The sequence below is a fragment of the Clinocottus analis genome, unplaced genomic scaffold (genome assembly GCF_023055335.1).
Source record: "Clinocottus analis isolate CAN_PGR_092001 unplaced genomic scaffold, fCliAna1.0.p SCAF_24, whole genome shotgun sequence".
Classification (NCBI taxonomy): Eukaryota; Metazoa; Chordata; class Actinopteri; order Perciformes; family Cottidae; genus Clinocottus; species Clinocottus analis.
In genome coordinates, this window is record NW_027175976.1 from 8,968,734 (window position 1) to 8,987,751 (window position 19,018).

Consider the following 19,018-nt stretch of genomic DNA (forward strand, 5'->3'; position numbering starts at 1 on the left):
GATTTTCTGAAAAAATGTTGCAGTTTTAAATGTAATAAAATACATATTTTAACCAGCTTTAAAGAAACTTGTTTTGAAAAAGAATTTCATCCCATATATGAAAAAAGTGAAGTCTGTGGACCTTTTAAGATATAAAAATAACATGTGTTTTTTAGTACATTCGCTCATCATTTTTGCCACCCACTTTGGATAGAACCACCCCAATTATGTGTGTCGAAAGCCTGACACAATGTCAACATAGTCTTATGAGTTGCTTTCCTACACTTTCCATTTTGTAGCATTAATGCTAATTTTTTATAACCAGAGCGTTCTCTGTGCTCTCAAAAACTCAGCGAGCGGTAGCACCGTGTCCAAAATGTCCATAAGCCTCACTCGGTGCAGCCCTCAGAAAAGGACCTGTGATGAAAGTCTTGATGGCGTGTCGACGGCAGCGTACCCATGAACCACACTCCCAATTAGGGCTGCTTCTGTCGCTGCAGCAAGTGAGGCGTATGGACCATTTGGACACAGTGCTACCACTAGCTGTGTTTTTAACAGCTAAGCTAGCTAGCTAGAAAATTACACCATGCTACACTGGTTCCAGATGAATTTAGAACAAACAAGTTGCCACTTATCTAGCAATGTGCTTTACTATATGTCTGTGTGGACGAAGCATTACGTTACCAAGCGTTACCAATTTTCTATTTAGCGGCTTGCTAGTTAGCCACCAGACTCGCTAATTCTTTAATGCTTTACAGAAAGTACTGAGCACAGAGAAAGCTCTGCTTATAGAAAATTAGCAAAATAGCATTAATGCTACAAAATGGAAAGCGTAGTAAGCAACTTATAAGACTATGTTGACATTGTGTCAGGCCTTTGACACACATAATTGGGTGTGGTTCTATCCAAAGTGGGTTGAAAAAATGATTGACAATGAAGCATAATGTTTTTCAAGTGCAATGAAGCATAAAGTTTTTCAAGTGCAATAAGTCCACATGGAATCTGACATGTAAAGTTCAGCCTGAAATTAGAATTGCAAAGTAAAAATAAATGCAACTTGCTTGATGAAGCGTGAAAGATCTGGAGGCTATTTTAAACCAGAGCTGAGAGAGCTACACTCTCCTTCAGTAATGAGTCTTACTTTAAAGTCAGCAATCATGTTAAAGGAGATTTGTTGTTCTCAAACAGCACATGTCTACAGCTCTTATATTATTCAGAACAGAAGATCCAGCAGCATCTAAATACCTGGCCTAATTAAAACCGTTCCAACCACCGCGGACCAACGTGTGCTCTTTTAATAGTTGGCAGTGTTTGTCACAAACGTATTGCTGTGTAGTAGATTCTTCTTCTGTGGTGCAGTCCTGGTCGGCTGCTCTTTCAGTCACTTGCTGATTTTATTTTTCTCCATTCTCCTATGTGTTTGTGTATGTGACTGATCTGATCTGCATGTGTTTATATGTTTGCCGTGGGTTTGTGCATTTGCAGCGATGACGAGCACATGTTGATCCAGCACTACTGCCAGTCTCTGAACCAAGGCTCTCCTCTCAGCCAGCCCCGTAGCCCTGCCCAGATCCTCATCTCCATGGAGACGGAGGAAAAGGGAGAGCTGGAGAGGGTCCTCAATGACCTGGAACTAGAAAACAGGTCAGTGGACAGACCCGTCTCCCTGTCGTTATCTTCTGTTGACTGGCTTTACTCTCAGCATCGGCTTTATTTTGTTTAACCTGAACCTCATTTGGCGCTGCTTGGCCTTGATTTGGCAGTAAATCACAAATAATCTAAAAAGGTCACTCATTTCTACAATCTAGGTTCTTTAGAAGTCTTGAAACTTCTGAGATGCCAGGGTTCTCCAACAGTTTACCATGGATAATGCAATAGCCTCTAGATTTATTTCAGAAGAACTGGAGAGTGTTTCTTTATTGAAAAAAATGTGAAAAGAACGGCACTGAAGGCTTTCCTTGGGGGAATTTTTTTTTATGCTCTCCTCCTGACCGGCTCAGGTTAGAGTTTGATTAACAGATGGTTAATCCAATCACCTGCCACATATTTCTTTTCCCATCAAAAGAGTTTCCAATGACGACTTCTCAGACGGTTCTGTGTCACAAACCATCTGGCTGGTCAGGTTAATCTATATTTGCACGGAAACACATGATTAGGAAATACATTTTTATTTAAATACAAATAAAATATTGTTGGCATTAATAGTTTTAATTTCAGATTATAAAATAATTACGGCTAGGCCATAATTCCAATCCTATTATCTATTTTATTTTTCAGTGAAAAAATCTCCTTCAAACAACTGTATTTATTCAAGTTTCTCACAAAATATCAACATTTACAAGATAACATTTGAAAGCATTATGAGAGCGTTATCATCTTTTTTAAATTTGTACCACGATTAAATGTTTAATTATTTCCCTCCTTACTGCAAACTATGCTTTGTTTTTATCAAACAAACAGAAGATTAAAGTACACTACACACACACACTTGCGCTACAGTTGAGATATATCTTAGTTGTTCATGAATATAACTTTTTCTTCGAAAGAAGAAAATTGCAGTATTCCTTCTTATAAAAATTACATCTAGCCTTAAGGAGAGGGCAACTTTTGCTTTCCCTTTAATCATATTGAATACTGTAATTACCAGACACTACGGGTAATCCTGGGATATCCCTTTTTAAGAACTTTTGGAAACATGTTCCCCCGTTTTCTCGTGGAATTTCCTCCCTGCCACCCAGATGTTTTTATGTTGAAGCATTAAGTTGGATTCATGTGTATTTATAACATGGTTTAAAAGGTATGAAAATGTCATACTACAATTTTATTTTATAAATCATTTAAATAATTAAATTATATGAATCTTCAACCCCTTTAAAAACTCTCTTAGTAATGGCAGCCAAGTACCCGTGTCCTCATCTCTGCCTTGGATTTATTCAGTACTAGAATACAAATGTCCTAAAATAGAAATCGATAAAGACTAAACTTTTGATGCTACATGGTTTTCGAACTAGATTTTTCTCCTCTCCACCTCCTTTCACGCTTTCCAACAGGAAGATTTTGTTTAAACTTTGAGAAAAAGTTTTTTTTTTTAAATACTCTCACAGATGGATGCTTACTGGTACGGTTTCATTTATAAAGGGCACCATGTTTTTGCTCTGACCCAGTCTCCCTTCTATAATCACAAAAACAGAAGTTTACCATCTCTCCTCAGCAGTGCGTGTTTGATATTTTATATGTGTACCAAATCTTGCAATGGCAGAATAATCCCTCTGCTGCCCTCGCCGCAGGAAGCTGCAGTCAGAGTACGACCGCCTGAAGAAGGCCCACGACAGGAAGGGCTTGTCCCCGCTGCCGTCGCCCCCGGAAATGCTCCCGGTGTCGCCGCAGAGTGCGCGTGACGCCGAGCTCATCGCCGAGGCCAAACTGCTGCGGCAGCACAAAGGACGTCTGGAGGCCCGTATGCAGATACTGGAGGACCACAACAAACAGCTGGAGTCCCAACTGCACAGACTGAGACAGCTGCTGGAGCAGGTACTCGTTCACTCATCGGGGCATCCTCTTACATACCTAGCATACTAATATATATATATATGTTGTGCAATCTTGTGTCACTGCTCAAATTTAGATGTCTGGTTGCGACCATGGACTCTATACAAGTAGACGCAGTCACAGTGTCATTACCCATTGGTTTGTGGACTACAGACTAAAGCCTTAATTTCAGCTTTTGTCCGTCACCATCTCGGTTTTTGGGAACTAGAAGTGATATGCGAGGGTGATGCTGAGTAAAAAGGAACACTGAGTAAGACATTTTTAGGCGACCAAAATGTTACAATCAAAACTGCTTCAGATCCCTCACAAGATTGTGGAAACACTGTTTTTGCCCGCTAAACGATCTGCTGTTAAACATGCCTTTGAGCAAGGCGGTGAACCCTCACATGCTGCAGTGACTAGCAGCAGAGGACCCAGCTCCCTATCTGATTTCCTGGATTAATGAAGCAGAGCCTCAAAGTTGAAGTAAAGGTCCCACCGGTGAGCTTCGAGCTCAGACTGAAGCAACTTTCTCCACACCGTGTCACGCTGCCAGTAACGGCTGACACGGTGGATCGAGCCAACTCCTCGGTCTAACACACACACACACACAAACACACACTTCACTCCCCTTTTGACTCTAATTAAGCTGTGCAACGCGGCTGCCAATTTCGTGTGTGTGTGTGTGTGTGTGTGTGTGTGTGTGTGTGTGTGTGTGTGTGTGTGTGTGTGCGTGTGCGCGTGTGTGTGTCAGACGGATTCCAAGGTGAACGGCACAGCACTGTCATCTCCTTCCACCTCCTCTCAACGCTCTGACTCCTCCTTCCCACTGCTTCGGGTGGCTGCCAGCCAGACGACAGATACAATGGGTAAGAACACACACACACACACACACACACAGAAATATCCTTTAATTTGCATCCACTATTCTAAAAACATGGAGCATATAAATAGAGATGTGTACTTTCACAGCTTGTAGATAACATGCAGTTGGACGTTGTTCTACATTGGACCAAAATGTAGTGTTTAAAGTACCTCGACTTAGGGGAGCGCACTTTGCCAATGAGTGTCTTCACAAAGAAGTGCAGGGATGCAGTTCTGAGCATTTTAAAACCATCACCTCCTTCTTGTTTCAGGTGATGACGAGCTGTCCAGCCCCTCCCAAGATGCATCTGGGTTGGAGGAAGTGATGGAACAGCTCAATAACTCTTTTCCTCATAGTCAGGGTACGGACCACCGACACAATATGCACTCTTTTCTGTTTAGAAACAAATTTTTAAAAAAATAATTGAAATTTATATTTCTCTGAACGGGTAAAACAAAGTTTTTAAATCAAGCTTTACCATTCAACTTAGAGAAACTCATAAGTTGGTTGCTTTTATTTTATTAAGAGATCTGGAAAAATACCTGTTCGGAACGTTTCTAGGAAACAGTCTCCTAAAACAATGATACACATAATCTATAAATGAAACACGTTAAAAAAAAAATAGTGTTTTCTTGATTAATTATTACTTACCCTGCTCCAAGTCTCTTTGTGTTTGAATAGGACCACATTTGAGTAAATAAACATCATGTATTGAGAAATATTTAAAACGGAGATTGAGACCAGAAACTTATGTTTACAATGTTTACTGAGGGAAAAATCAAGAGAGAAGTAGAGTCATTTTCTCATAGACGTAAAGACAATTGGACTTTACGGCACTTTCGCATTGGTTTTACTTTTCAGACTCTGAGGTTTATGCTTTGGAAATACACATGACACAGAATGACCACTATTAACTTTTTACAATGTAATGTAAAAAAAAAAGAAGGGAAAATTGAAAGCAAGATTGCTAATAAAACAAATCTCAAGTAGTATCTATCCTATCTGATTTGGTATTTTATCTCCTGCTTTGCTGAAGTGCATTGTGGATGTGTATTCTTTTTATTTCCCCAATCTAATGCACACACTGAGCTTAATTCAGCCTCAAGTAAACTGTTACTTGCCCCTCATCTACCTTTCATTCTTTCTATTACCAACACAAGGCTGATATTTTTTCTTTCTCTTTCTTTCCTGCTTTCTCTAATTCCTTTCCCTCTTCGTCTCCATGAGCCAGCAGGGAGAAGGGGACACCCATGACAGGTTAGTCGCTCAACTAGAGGCTACAACTGAGTGGGAAGGCCATGGTGCAGTGATGCAGTGTCCTCCCTCCTATTCCCTGTCTTTAGTTTCCTTTTCTCTCCTCTGTCACACTGCCACGCTGTTCTGCACAGATGTGTGTCTATGTGTCTATATCAGACCTGTTTACAATTTGGGGTTCACGGTGAGATTTCACCAAACTTGAAAACTGTTTCAGTGAGATAAATAATATTTGGATCAGAATTTAGAGTGACAATACTTCAGGAGCAGTCCGTGCATTTTCCTACCTCCACCTTCAATGCGTCTTTACAGCTGGAAATCAGCTGTTTAACAGCGCGCGCCGGCTGACCACTTGACCAGCCCAAACCTGTCGGGTCACACAGGGCTCTCAAGTTTTGAAGACAGGCAAGAGTGACATATATCCCCGGGAGCCGTTTACGTGGGGGAGGGGGATTAATATATACGCGCCGTCGGACAGCTCTAGTCATGCCTGTCATTACATCTTACCCAGATACAACATATACGTTTTTCTGATTGGTTATTTGTGTGTATTTCTTTTTTTTGATTGTCTGATGAGTGGCTCCTCACGGCAGAACTCCAGGGGAATCAGGGGAGATGTTATTGATTCCTCCATGGTGAGGGAAGCGCAACCAGGTCATGTTTGTGCGCTGCAGCACAGTAAATAGCCTAGAGGTTTATTTAGCGTGAGAAATACGATCTGTGGCAGGAGAGCGTGACTTAAGACTGAAATGAGTGGCAGTGACGCTCAATGCGTGACACTTGAGGGCCCTGCACACTCACACACACACACACAAGACACCGTGAAGGGGAGAGGCAGTGGCCCCAGTCGACTGACCACCAGCAGCAGCAGCAGCAGCAGCAGCGCTGTGTATGATTAAATATGACTGCAGATGTAAAAAAAAAAAAAAAAAAAGTTACGTAGCCAGTATGTCACTCACCACATTTCCGTAATCCTCTGCGCAAAAGGCGTCATCCGTACACAAGCAAGTCATCAGTTAATCCATCAGCAAAGGAGCTCGGTCGGCGCTAAAAGTTTCTCGTAACTTCGTGCCCCACTGACCAATCACAGCGCATGTAAATAGTCATGCTGGGCCACTGGCCAATCATTTACATCCGCGCCATTTCGCGGGCCATGTACGTCAAAGAATCCTCCCAGCTTGTCAAACTAAAGATCTGATTTCATTTGATGCAGACCGACAATCAACCACAACGTCCACTCTGTGTCCTTCAATCTGTAACGGCCTGCTTAAACTGCCTTGCTTCCATAGAAACATAGGAGAGTGAAAATCTGTTTGGATGAAAGTCTGCTGTACTTTCTTTGTGATTCTATTTAGACCTGCAGTGAAGGCTTAGAAGGCCCTGACAGCCCACTGCAATACTGTAAACAAGCCGTTTACTGCGCCAGTTTCTCATTTGCCCACTAGGGGTGCCAATGCAGACCCAAACCAGACTTTTTACTTCATTGATCTTTTCCCTCTTTCATTTGCTTAAAAAGTCTGATATGGGCGGTCGAGCTGATCCCCTTTGGTTTTTGAATTAAAACCTTTTTGAAAGGGAGTATGCTTGACATTTAATAATCCAAATAGCATCACAGGGTTCATATTCCGATAGCTGCAGGCATAAATCATTGCTGATTTCTTGGTCAGACAAAAATAATAATTATGAAGAGCTTTTAATTTAGAATTTACAAATACAATGTGGTAAGTACTATGTGGTATACTTAACCCTTTTCCCACTTGTCTGCTGCACAGAGTGGATTATTATCTATATATAGAATATTTATGGGGGATGATTTTATGTGGAGTAAAGTTGGAGTACTTCTAAAGTGACAGCCCCAGTCCTGTGGACCATTCCATAGTAAAACCCTCATAATGGCTTCAGGCTCTTTATTTTATCAGGATTTTGTCTCCTTTGTGCTTCACAAGGAGTGACGAGGTTTAAAGCTTCGGCACTTAATATCTCAATGTGCTTGTTCGGCAATTACATGATAACTCACCTGGCGATAACAAACTGTTGAGTTCACTATGAGACGCGCAGTTCAAAAATGAACAACAATAAGTGAGAAAAAAGTTATTATTATTATTATTCACACTTCGGCATGTGTATCGTCCGATATCAGCAACCTATTTATTCCTTATTCCTATTTAACCTATTTATTCATGTTATATTATGACAGTTTATTATTGTTTATTTATTGTTATATTATATGCATCTTCTGTGATAGGCCTCTAATATTATTCCAACGGAAGCGTGATAGCGTGTTTGTGTATATAACCAGAGTGTTAATGCTTAAAGTGCTTCCCTGTGTTATTTGTTGCTGAAGTATGACTCTGTAATTTATCATCGGATGCCTATAGCCTGAAATCAACAGCAGCCAGACAGACGGGGTGTGAGCTATTCATTCAGGTTTTTAGGAGCAGTGTCCCAGTCAGGAGGTTTCAACATATTCTGCAGCAGGATGAAGAAACGCATTCTGAAGGCATGGAGGAAATTATGAAGGCATCGTTTTGGACCAATATTATTCGTGTGGAGATAACGCCCAAAAAGCTTAAAGACTGAACTTGCTGGAGAGTAATATTATTTGTATTATTTACACATCTGGAAATGATTGCTCTGTAAAATCATACTCCAAAAAGAGCACATTCAGAAAACCTTTAACTAATAAATCATACATTTTTCTCCATTCAGAAAATAAGCATTGTAAAATTTGTTTGCTTATCGTCTTGCGGAGAAAAAACAAATCATGAACAAATCTGCATCATATATAGATATTTTAGTATCCCTTTTGTCCATTTATTGCAATTAAATCACAGCATATTGTTTTATATTTGGGCTTCAGACAGCTTAAGATTCCCAGGTCTGTTCTGAAGTGAATAAACACAAATGATCCTGCACTCAAACTCCTGTGAACAGCTTTGGTGTGAACACAGCACTAGAAAGGTTATCCTGCCAAAACCTTTGTATTTCACCTGTTCTTATGTTATAAAACATGAAAGGTGACAATTTAGATCAGATTTGTAAAATGTATCACTAAAATGTCTTCGTTCTCATTTGCCTCTCAGGGACATGCTGTGTAGATGTCACCACGTTAACCAACATTTTAACATGCTAACATTTGCTAATAGTATTGTCTCACTTGCCTTTTAGGGCTTCCGTACACAGCTTCACAGCTTCTGTAGATGTCTCGTTACAACACAGTGTGCTTCGTGCATAAACAGATGCTGTGACTCAGAACTAAGAGAAGACAAACCTAATACACCTGTATGCTTGTGCTAACCTACAGTAGTCAGAATATTTGTAAGTGTGTTTTGTCTAAGCATTTCCTCTCTCTCTCTCTCTCTCTCTCTCTCTCTCTCTCTCTCTCTCTCTCATGCTCTCTCATGCTCTCTCATGCTCTCTCCAGGTCCCAGTATAGGCAGTTTGTTCCACATGGCCGATGATCTGGGCCGTGCAATGGAGTCACTGGTCAGCGTGATGACGGACGAGCAGAGCGCCGAACAGCACGAGGCCCTGCCCTTCTGATTACCCCCGTCTTCGTCCAAACCTTCATCCCCGGCGTCCTCCCTCTCCTCTCTCCCTCCCTAACGCATGCTTTTCTAGTCATATCAACTGGATTGGAAACACAGTTTACAAAGAGAATATATAATGTCTATTTTTGTGAAGGATTGCGATTCCAGCAATGACGCGTAAAAACAAACAAAAGAAAAACATGTAGATTTCAGTAGTTTCTTAAAACGTCCTGAAGTTGTTTTATTAATAACAGAGGCTGGTTTTTAAACTTCTATGCAATGTATAAAACAATTAAGGGATGGGGGGGGCAAAGAGAGATGATATACAAATAAGTGTGTTCAGTGTGGTTGAATATTTGCCATCTCTTTGTAACTGCGGAAACAGCTAAAGCATTTCAGACATTTGTATAAAAAAAATGAATGATTGTAATCATAAGGGTGCTTTCTAAGAGGAAAATATCTTTCTATAACAGCGTACACTACTGTCAAGGTAATGCAGGCATCCTGGATCTTTACAGTACGTTGTGTGTGTGTGTGCGCGCGTGTGTGTGTGTGTGTTCGCGTGCGTCTGTGTGTGTGTTCATGCCTAATTTCCACATTACAATACAACTTTTTTTTTGTTTTAGTTTTTTCGGCTTTGGCTGACAAACCTCAAGTTGTATTTGAGTTATTAATTTTCATCCACTCATCCGTCCATCTCTCCATCCATCAATCTGTTCGTTATCCCTGTGATTAACATCTCTATGGCAACAGTTTTTAATACCAGTATTTGTTTTCAACACAATGTGCTGTGTGCATAAACAGATGCTGTGACTCAGAACTAAGAGAAGACAAACCTAATGCACATATTGGAAATAATTTGAAGCCATTTATATACAGTTTGCCAAAAGATAAACATAATTAATATTTCCTTTAGCACGAGAAGGGCCCATAGTGGGATTTCCTGCGTCATCCGTATTGATTTTATTGAAGCTTTAAAAACACTGTTTCCCATGATGCAACATTTTAACGTCTTCCAATTATCCTCTGCCTGGTCTGCTTCATCTCTTCAGTCAGCATTACTGATGGATGGGTTTAGTTGCACCTGACCCTGACTACGTTTACATGCACCAAATATTATGTTTTTTGCTCTTACTCCAAAAAAGACAATAAGCTGTTTACATGGCAAAAAAGAAAATCCACTCATATTCCTGTTTACGTGACGCCATTCTCAGCTGTGTTCGACAGGTCAAACCCTAACATGTTGTTTATCACATCAAAGTATCAAAAGGTGGAACTTGTGCAGTTTGGCTTCTTTGCTTCTTTTTCTTTCTTTTTTTCACCAGTGGACTGTGTTAACACAGCCTCTTTCATTCCTTCAACCACTTTCTTAAAAAAGAAATGGGTGGTTATTCAAAAATTCTTCATCATGTTTGAAAAAATTGTCTCTCAAAGTTACCTAAAAACAGCTACTGAGACGCACAATTTAAATGTGGCGGAAACATGTCGAAACATTTCTTTTTAAACCTGAGTAATATCGCCAGCGTTCACCTCTTATTCGAAAAATGCTCCATTTGGAATCAGGCCTAATACAGAATATCCAAGCAGAATATGATGTTTGTTTTTTATATAAGCCGTATCAATTTTGATATATTGTCACAATTCAAAATAATAGTGAAAATGAGTGTGCATGTAAACAAAGTCAATGTTGTCAAAAAGGTCAACTTTTAGCTGCCGATATCCAGTATTTAAAGAAATACATCTCCAGTTCTGCATCAGGCTTTGACATCTTTCAGAAAGACGTCCTGATCATTGCACTGGTACATCTTAATTAAGGATTTGATAAAAGCATTGCATCCTTGTCATTTTAGGGCCTGTTCAGTACACACAGTACACTGTGTATTGTTGTGTACATTGATTTTCCCTGTCAGAAGTACTGTAAGAGGAACTTAGAAGAACGTGATTTTAATTAAATCCGAGCAATACAGTGTTACAGTGCCGCTGGTCAAGATTATTTTTGAGGGAATTCTTCTGTTTAAATGCAAACAGAGAAATCTGAGGAAGCCCAGTAATATAAGCACTACCTCATCTCAAACTGTCAAAGTCCGGTTCGGAGGCAAGCTCTCCAATGGACTCAACCCCACACGCCTCTCTGATTGTTAATTCTTAGTGAATCTTACCGGATGAATGATTCACAGAGCCGCCAATCCAAACGTTTGGATGAATTTACTGCATCGCTCACGTCAATCAGAGATTCATGACTCAAGTATAAAAACTAGCATTTGACACAACAGAAATCCTTGTGCACTACTGTCATACTAGATATTTGTTTTCTGTGTGGAGGTTGCGTCTTTGGTTAAAAAGCTAAGTTGTTTTGTGCTGTGTGAGGTGTTAAGATATTAGCATGTGTGGCTAAATAAACTCCAATCTTTATTTCATGTGTAACCACTCAGAGGAGTCCATGGTGAGCATTGTGGCGTTATACACTTGTTTGTTTTACAGCATCATATTCTTGCAGCATGATCCAAGAGTTGTTTTTTTGTTTGCTTTTGATCCAGACACTGAATTTGAATTTAATTTGTTGCTTTTCATTTCTAATGTTTGTTTCATCCTCACATCATGTTTTCAAATAACATGTTGATACTTCACAACATATCAGATTCCACCAAATATATGCCTTACTACTGTATTATAAAATGCTTTACTGTGTATCAATAAAGCACGCAGTTATGTTGATTTGACTTGCCTTTTAGATTTTGTTGTTTATTTTTAACAGGATTAGAAATAAGTGAAAGTGCTAAAAGCATAACTGTATTTGTTTAACAGTAAAGTACTGCTTGTGCAACCTTAAATCTCTCGAAATTTACACAAACTCTATACAACTTCTAAAGCAACCACACACACAACACCCATGTTTCAACAACCATATAAAATTAGATAAAACACACAAAGATTTAAAAAAAGGAAGTTGAAAAAGTTAAGGGCAGAGTTAATGTATCCATATAAAGTGTCCCCTTTTAGCAAAAATCACTTTCTCTATGTACCATAGAGCAAAGATGGCATAACCAGCCCAAACACCACTGTGATCAGCTGTTACACTAAACAGCTAGCATAGTGACCATAAAACCACAAGACAATCCTGTGTTTTGCAATTGTCACTCAAATGTATTAGTAAAGCTTACTAATGCTCTAAAGTTTATTTTTAAAACTACAAAACATTTATTCACATAACTTAATACTGAGAGGGAGGGAGAATGTTCCACTGTAAATGACAGAGCCAGCCAGTCTGTGTTTGTGGACCTTTGTTTTGGACAAAGCCAGTGCCTTTCATAAAAACCTGGATTAAAGCAAGATGTCATCGCTCTTCTTCTTAGATCTGGTTCGAGTGTGTGCATGTGTGTGCCGTAAGTGAGAGGAGGCGAGTGATGTGTATACATGTTGAAAGCCTAGGTGCCGGCACAAATGAAATCTTGTATTTTGAGTATTTCGTCTGTAACTGGTAGTACATGACAGAGTACTTAGATGATATAGGTTTATGTTGGTAGGTTTAACCCAAACCACAGCCTTTTCCTAGACCGAGCCAAAACGTGTTAAAAAAAACAAAGTGTCCTAACCAAACAACCATCCAGTATATGACGAGTCGGGAATGAAAACAGGTGTTTGCTCTTGTGATGGAGTTCTACTCTACTGACGTTTTGGCCTAACACTCCACATTCCTCTCCACATTCCAATCAAAGTGTATCGGAAGGACCTCATCCTGTACGCGTACAGGATCGGATTCAGGGCAGAGTTGGCATGGGTAAGCAAAATGGCCGCTAGTGTGACCGACATGGGCACGTCACACTGTGGGCAGAGCAGCAGAACGCAGTTGATCAGGTGGATGGGCACCCAGCACACCATGAAGAGAAACAGGACCAGGAAGAGGGAGGTGGCCTTTCGCATCTCCTGACGGGTGCGAAGGTTGGATTTGGCCTCGTTTGACTCTCCGGGAAGGGGGTCAGTATGGGCAGAGCCTGAGCTCGTCGATCCAGCTAAGGCAATCCTGAACCCCTGCTTTGTAAAGACAGCAGTAGTCACGGTTTCAATAGGAGACCCAATGCCAGAATTTATTTCTTCTTCAGCTCTCACTTCACCCTCACATTTTCCCACCTCAGCCCCTGCTTGTCTGCCTGCTCCGATATCTGCTCTACTTTCTGTTGTTCCCCCGGCAAAATAATTCCCAATGTCATCAATGCTCGCACTGCTTGTGTCCTTTGCAGTTCCCCTGGCCACGGCGATGCGTCTAAGCTGGCGGCGGACGGTGAGGAAGATGTGGCCATAGATGACAAACATGGCCACCAGCGGCACCATGAGGCAGCAGAAGAAGTTAAAGTACACCAAGTAGCTCATGTCCACCACACAAGTGAAGATACAGTAACTGGAATGACAAGGACGAAAGAAAGAGTTAAAGGTTACAAGACTGCAGGCAAACAAAAATGGCATGTGACTTGTGCATACTGTATATCTCAATCTATCCATTCATTCGTTCAAGTTTCATTTGGTCCTTCTGTTCCTCAATCCATTCATCTTATTCTCTTACTTAGAGTTTACTGGTTGTCTCTTCCAGTCCATGAGTGGTACAGATCCGGAGATGGCTCCCACGCCCCAAGTGACCAGCAGGGCCACCTGGGCATTCCTGGGGCTCATGACACGCTGGTACTGGAAGGGCAGAATGATGGCCATGTAACGCTCTGATGCTACTGCTAACAGACTCAGAATGGAGCTCTGGAAGAGAAAGAAGCATTTAAAGAAACCATACACTAGAGAAATGGCATGATCGAGAGGCGTTGTTCAATGGTCTTTCCCCCCAGAGAGTCGAAAGAGCCTGCCCGGGACAGTTGCAGTTAGGCCCGGACCTGTCCCCTCATCATTGAATAAGAAGCAGGTGAGATTCTTCTTCAGCCTGGCCAATTATTACAGATGGTTCATCCCTGATTTCTCTATGATAGCTATCCCTGCCACAGAACTGACGACAAAGAAACTCGTAACGGTGACGTGGTCCCAGACGAAGTATTTGACGACCTGAAGAGGGCCTTGTGTTCGAAACCAGTCCTTACTGCCCCTGACTTCAGCAAAGAGATGGGTTCTGCTTCTGAGTTGGGTCTGGGCACTGTGCTAGCCCAGATAAAGGAAGGTTCTGTATTTGAGTCGGAAGTTGCTGCCGAGAGAGAAGAACTATGCCACAGTGGCGAAAGAGTGCCGAGCCTTGGAATGGGACCTGGAAACCCTCAAATATTACCTGCTTGGAAGGACACTCTGACAAATCATTCACCTTTGCAATGGATGCCAAAAAAAACAAAGAAACAAACAGGTAACGTGGTGTTTTTAAGCCTCCAACCTTTTAATTTCTCTGTCATTCACAGGCCATGGAAACGCAGACGTCCTGTCCCGCCGTGATGCCTTCTGATCCTCATTCACCCTGTTGAGGACATAAGGCCCGGGGAGAGGGATTTGTGACATCACAAGGGGACAGGGAGTGAAGGAACGCTACATTCCAACTCGTGATCAGATCCCACACTATAAAATGCGTGCCAGGGTTGACGCTACATCTCCCAGACTGCATCATCACTCACTCAGCTGCAGGTGCTTAGGGCACCTAATTGAGGCAGGGCGGAGAGGATATGGAAGGGAGAAGCTGGAAAAGCAGATGGTGGACCAACACTTATGTGGAAGAAAAGGACTACGAAGATGAGGACCTTGTAACCTGGACTTATTCGTGTTGAGTTTTGTTTAGGTTAAATAGCCACTTTCTCCTCTGGGACACTACCTATCATACTGTCCCCAAATCAAGTTATACTTAAAAAAAACTTTGGGTCAAATTGAAACGAGAGCAGCTCCAACATCGTGGGTTTCATGCATGTATGGATTGTGCTCTTGCCATGCACAAATCCAACCTCTGCAATCATTTAAGATGTAGATGTTCCTACCTGTGTGAGCACCATCAGCATGCTGAGCAGCACCAGGCAGAGGGGCAGGTTATGGTGCGGTCGACCCAGGTCTGTCAGTACTGCGCAGGGAATGGCCACCAAGCCCACCAGCATATCCGCCACTGCCAAAGATACCTTCTCACACATGCACACAGAGTAAAACACACGTTTGGTCATTTAGATCTGCTTGGAAATTTTCCCAAACCACAGTTTGTGTGTCATGACGTATCGTGACTCTTAAGTCGCGCATTTCAGATGAGGTTAAAGCAGATTTCCTCACCAGGAAGTAGTTTGTGACAGTGCGAAGTTTCTTGTTGCGGGTGACCGCCAGACAAACCAGGAAGTTGCCAATGACGGCCAGTACTGCGATGATGAGCTCAGTGGCTATATAAAGCCCCTTCATACGCGGTTGGTATCCATATGGCATCTCTGCCGTGCAGCTGCTGGGAGTCACATTCATGATGAGAGGGAGACAGAGGTTCCACAGTCATGGAAAACCTGTAGATTAAGGGCCAATATTGAAGAAAAAAAGGAAGAAGCGTTTCAAGTATTTCTCATGAAGATCTTATGCAGAAGGTGAACAAATATTCCAACCAATTGATTTTGTCCTCGGCTGAGAGAGAAGTTTCTAGTTTCCACATTGATTACACAGACTGAGGAGAAGAAGAACACATATAAATGGAGATACAGTAACAGTGGTTGTTATGAAGCGCAGCTTGGGGCCTTTGTGCTGAACAACTGAGCAGTGAAAATTGTTCCTGATATGGGACAAAAAAGAAATGACACACACACACACACACACACACACACACACACCAAAGTGTTCACTATTTACACACACTAGGGGCGATACCAGGGGCGGCTGTAGCTCAGGGGGATGAGTGGTCATCCTGAAACCGCAAGGTACCCAGTTTGATCCCCAGTCCCTCCATAATTCACATGTCAAAGTGTCCCTGAGCGAGACACTTAAACCCCTAGCTGCTCCCCGTGCGCCTCTCCTTAACTAAGGATGGGTCAAATGCAGAGAAGAATTTCCCCAAGGGGATAAATAAATTGCATGTTACTTTTTTTTTTACATTAGGATTGCCAAAAACTTAGTAAACATAACGTGCTCTGTTTAGAGAGCATTCTATCTGCTTTCATCTTTGAGCCAAGAAGTGCTATATAAACGGTAGTATAACATAACTATTGGGGCAAAGGCAGCAGCCCAGTCACAAAGTTTTTATTCATTAATAGAACAGGTTGTGCTGAACACGCAATATGTTATACAATTTAGTTGATTAATGGATTAGTCAGTTAACAGAAAATTAATCAAATCTCATTTGATTGGATAGTTAATTTTATCACGCAAAAATGCCAAATATTTGCTTATTCCTTTTTTTTTAAATTTGAGGATTTGCTGCTTTTCTGTGTTTTGTACAATTGTATATTTTATTTTTTATTATATATTTAAATATACAATTTAGAGCATCACCTTGGAACTTGTGTTGGAAAATTTTTCACTTTGTAAAGAGTTGCAGCCCAAATTTGTACTATGGGTAAACTGTATTTAATTAGTTTTATTACACTTGAAACATACAGACCCGCCTCCCCTCTTATCATGTTTCGGAAGAGACTATGATAAAGAAAATAAAAAAGTTCTATGAACCCAGACAAATGGACCTGTATAGCGCTTTTCTTGTCTTCCGACCACTCAAAGCACTTTTACACTACAAGACATCATTCACCCGTTCACACCCATTCACACACTGATGGGAGGAGCCACCATGCACGGTGCCACCAGTATAGTCAACCACTCATACTCCGTAGGCGCAGCTACGGGAGCAATTTAGGGTTAAGTGTCTTGCTCAAGGACACATCGACATGGGCTAGCGGAGCCGAGGATCGAACCACCGATCCTCTGAGTGAAAGATGACCCCGCTCACCACTGAGCCACAGTCGCCCTGAAACAAATCCCTTCATGACTATTGTTTTTGGTGAATTAAGTACCTCAGGTTTGGTTTATGTGGTGTTCTCACCTGGGTTACAGACATCAGGTGCACTCATCACAAAGGTTGAAAGATCCAGACCATCCAGGACACTAATGCAAGGTAGATGGAGGAGATGCATTAAGTCCACTGATGTGCAGGAGACACTCTGAGAGGAAGCTGAGAAAGAAGCAGAAGGAGCATCATGTGCTGGGTGAAACCACACCCTCCTCCACTTTTTCATCTATCCCTCTCTCTCCATATATAAAAAAAGATAACACACAATACGTCATTCACAAGCCTGTTGATTAAACAGCAGCAGTTGACGTAAATCTCCAGTCGGTTCAGAACAAAACAAACATGTCATAATAAAAGTTAAATTATGTACGCTTGAGCTACGCTTTCAGGTGGTAAAATACTTTATGATATTTCAGCAAAGGACAATGAATCAGGAAGTCAAACATGTTGTGCAAAGAAGACATGATGTGCAGCTTAAAAATAAACATGTGCACTAATTGTAAATTATATCTGTGAATTAAAAAAAACATGCACGTGTGCCTCGTATAAACATATCAACAAAAAAGAAACTGGCATTAGTGACATTACTTTGAAAAGTAAAAGTACACAGTGGAGGTAAAAGAACCCTGTGAGTATTACTGTATTATTAGGTAAGCATGTTATTGATTCAGTTAGTAAATATGGCGTTCATTTTAACTATTAAACCCAATTTCTTATCATATATTTTATACAATTAGTAAGCTTACTATACTGCTGAATGGTGTAATATACTCAAAGTCCAAGTATTTAAAATAGTACAGCACTTGAGTAAATTACTCTGATGGGGATGACTATTTGTCTGTGGCAACAGTGTATAAATGTTTGTGAATGCGTGAATGTTGACAAGTAGTGTTGAGGCGCTCTGAGATTTGGAAAACTAGCGCAATAGAAGTTCAGAGTGTGTGTGTGTGTTTAACTTCCTTGTCAAAAAAAAACTTTGATGTCACAGTTCAGCTTCCAGTTTCTCCCACACACATTCAATCAGTTAATTCAGTACACATCTCGTTAGTTCCATCCATCTCACCTGTTCACTGTGCTGCACCTACTTCTAGAGTTTTAAGTTCAAGCTTCATTCACATTCACTGCCAGATTATTCTCTGCATTCATGCAAGACCCTCCAGCTACTACCCTCCAACTGCTCTCCTGTTGTCTAACCTACCCGACCCTGTCGCTTTCTGTCCTGAACACGAAAACTCAGCCTCCTCGGGTTCCTTTCGGATTTTTCCTCTAAAGCTGACCCTGTTCTGTTTTTGTGCCGTTAAATCTGCCTGGAATAAAGATTGTTGAAGCAATTCTGGAATACTGTCGTACTACAACTGGGTGCACCCAAGGAACATAAAAAGCAGGAATCCTCACGGCACTGTGACACTCATCTTTGTTTTGTTAAACCTTTGACTGAAAATAAATAATAGAGTCTCCTTTACCTTCGGAGGTCTGTTTATTTTTGTGTTTCATAGTCAAAGTCAATTCTTTTTATGTTTAATATTTTTGGTTTATGTTTTGACTTTTAAAAATATGAATGATAGATAATATTAATATAGATAATATAGATAATATATTGTCATTGAACGTAAACGGTTTGAATAACCCTGTTAAACGTTGGAAAATAATGACAAAATTAAGGAAGGATAAAGCACAGATTATATCGCTACAGGGGACACACTTGTCTTGGCAGGAATATGAGAAGTTTAAGAGGTTTGGTTAGAGGAATACATTTTATAGTTCATTTCACCAGGGCTGTAGAAGGGGTGTGACTATTCTCATATCTAACTCAGGAAAATTTGAATGTGTTAAAGAAATCAGTGATACAGAAGGTATATCATTGTTCAGGGAAAGTTGGAAAACGAAATAGGGACACTGGTATAGGTCTACGCCCCACCTAAAAGTGTAAAG

General features: G+C 40.9%; 2 protein-coding genes across 6 annotated transcripts in view; one reads left to right on the forward strand and one right to left on the reverse strand.

Moving 5' to 3' along the window:
• The window catches only part of dmd (dystrophin), a 267,135-nt gene extending 255,248 nt beyond the window's left edge, over positions 1-11,887 (forward strand). For 3 of the 5 annotated variants that reach the window (XM_068590506.1, XM_068590507.1, XM_068590508.1), the window contains 6 exons: positions 1,465-1,623; positions 3,267-3,510; positions 4,262-4,376; positions 4,644-4,733; positions 5,604-5,629; positions 9,051-9,154. In XM_068590506.1, the coding sequence (XP_068446607.1) occupies positions 1,465-1,623; positions 3,267-3,510; positions 4,262-4,376; positions 4,644-4,733; positions 5,604-5,626 (631 nt within the window). In that variant the 3' untranslated portion in view covers positions 5,627-5,629; positions 9,051-9,154. Of the gene's footprint in view, positions 1-1,464; positions 1,624-3,266; positions 3,511-4,261; positions 4,377-4,643; positions 4,734-5,603; positions 5,630-9,050 lie in introns of all 5 variants that reach the window. The other 2 variants (XM_068590511.1, XM_068590512.1) reach the window with 1 other exon arrangement.
• Positions 11,888-12,819: 932 nt separating this feature from the next.
• Positions 12,820-15,561, reverse strand: LOC137794219 (adenosine receptor A1-like). The gene is made up of 4 exons (XM_068590923.1): positions 15,382-15,561; positions 15,102-15,236; positions 13,715-13,899; positions 12,820-13,552 (listed from the first exon to the last, which is right to left on the reverse strand). The coding sequence occupies exons 1-4, from the start codon at positions 15,559-15,561 to the stop codon at positions 12,820-12,822; spliced, it is 1,233 nt and encodes a 410-aa protein (XP_068447024.1).
• Between the last annotated feature and the right edge of the window lie 3,457 nt (positions 15,562-19,018).

What these genes read in the sequence shown, in the direction of transcription:
- LOC137794219 (XM_068590923.1), bottom strand. Translation starts at nt 15,561, where the DNA reads ATGAATGTGACTCCCAGCAGCTGCACGGCAGAGATGCCATATGGATAC. An exon ending in CTGTCACAAACTACTTCCTG is followed by an intron (nt 15,237 to 15,381) that starts GTGAGGAAATCT and finishes ATGTGTGAGAAG; the next exon opens with GTATCTTTGGCAGTGGCGGA. An exon ending in TGCTGATGGTGCTCACACAG is followed by an intron (nt 13,900 to 15,101) that starts GTAGGAACATCT and finishes TTTCTCTTCCAG; the next exon opens with AGCTCCATTCTGAGTCTGTT.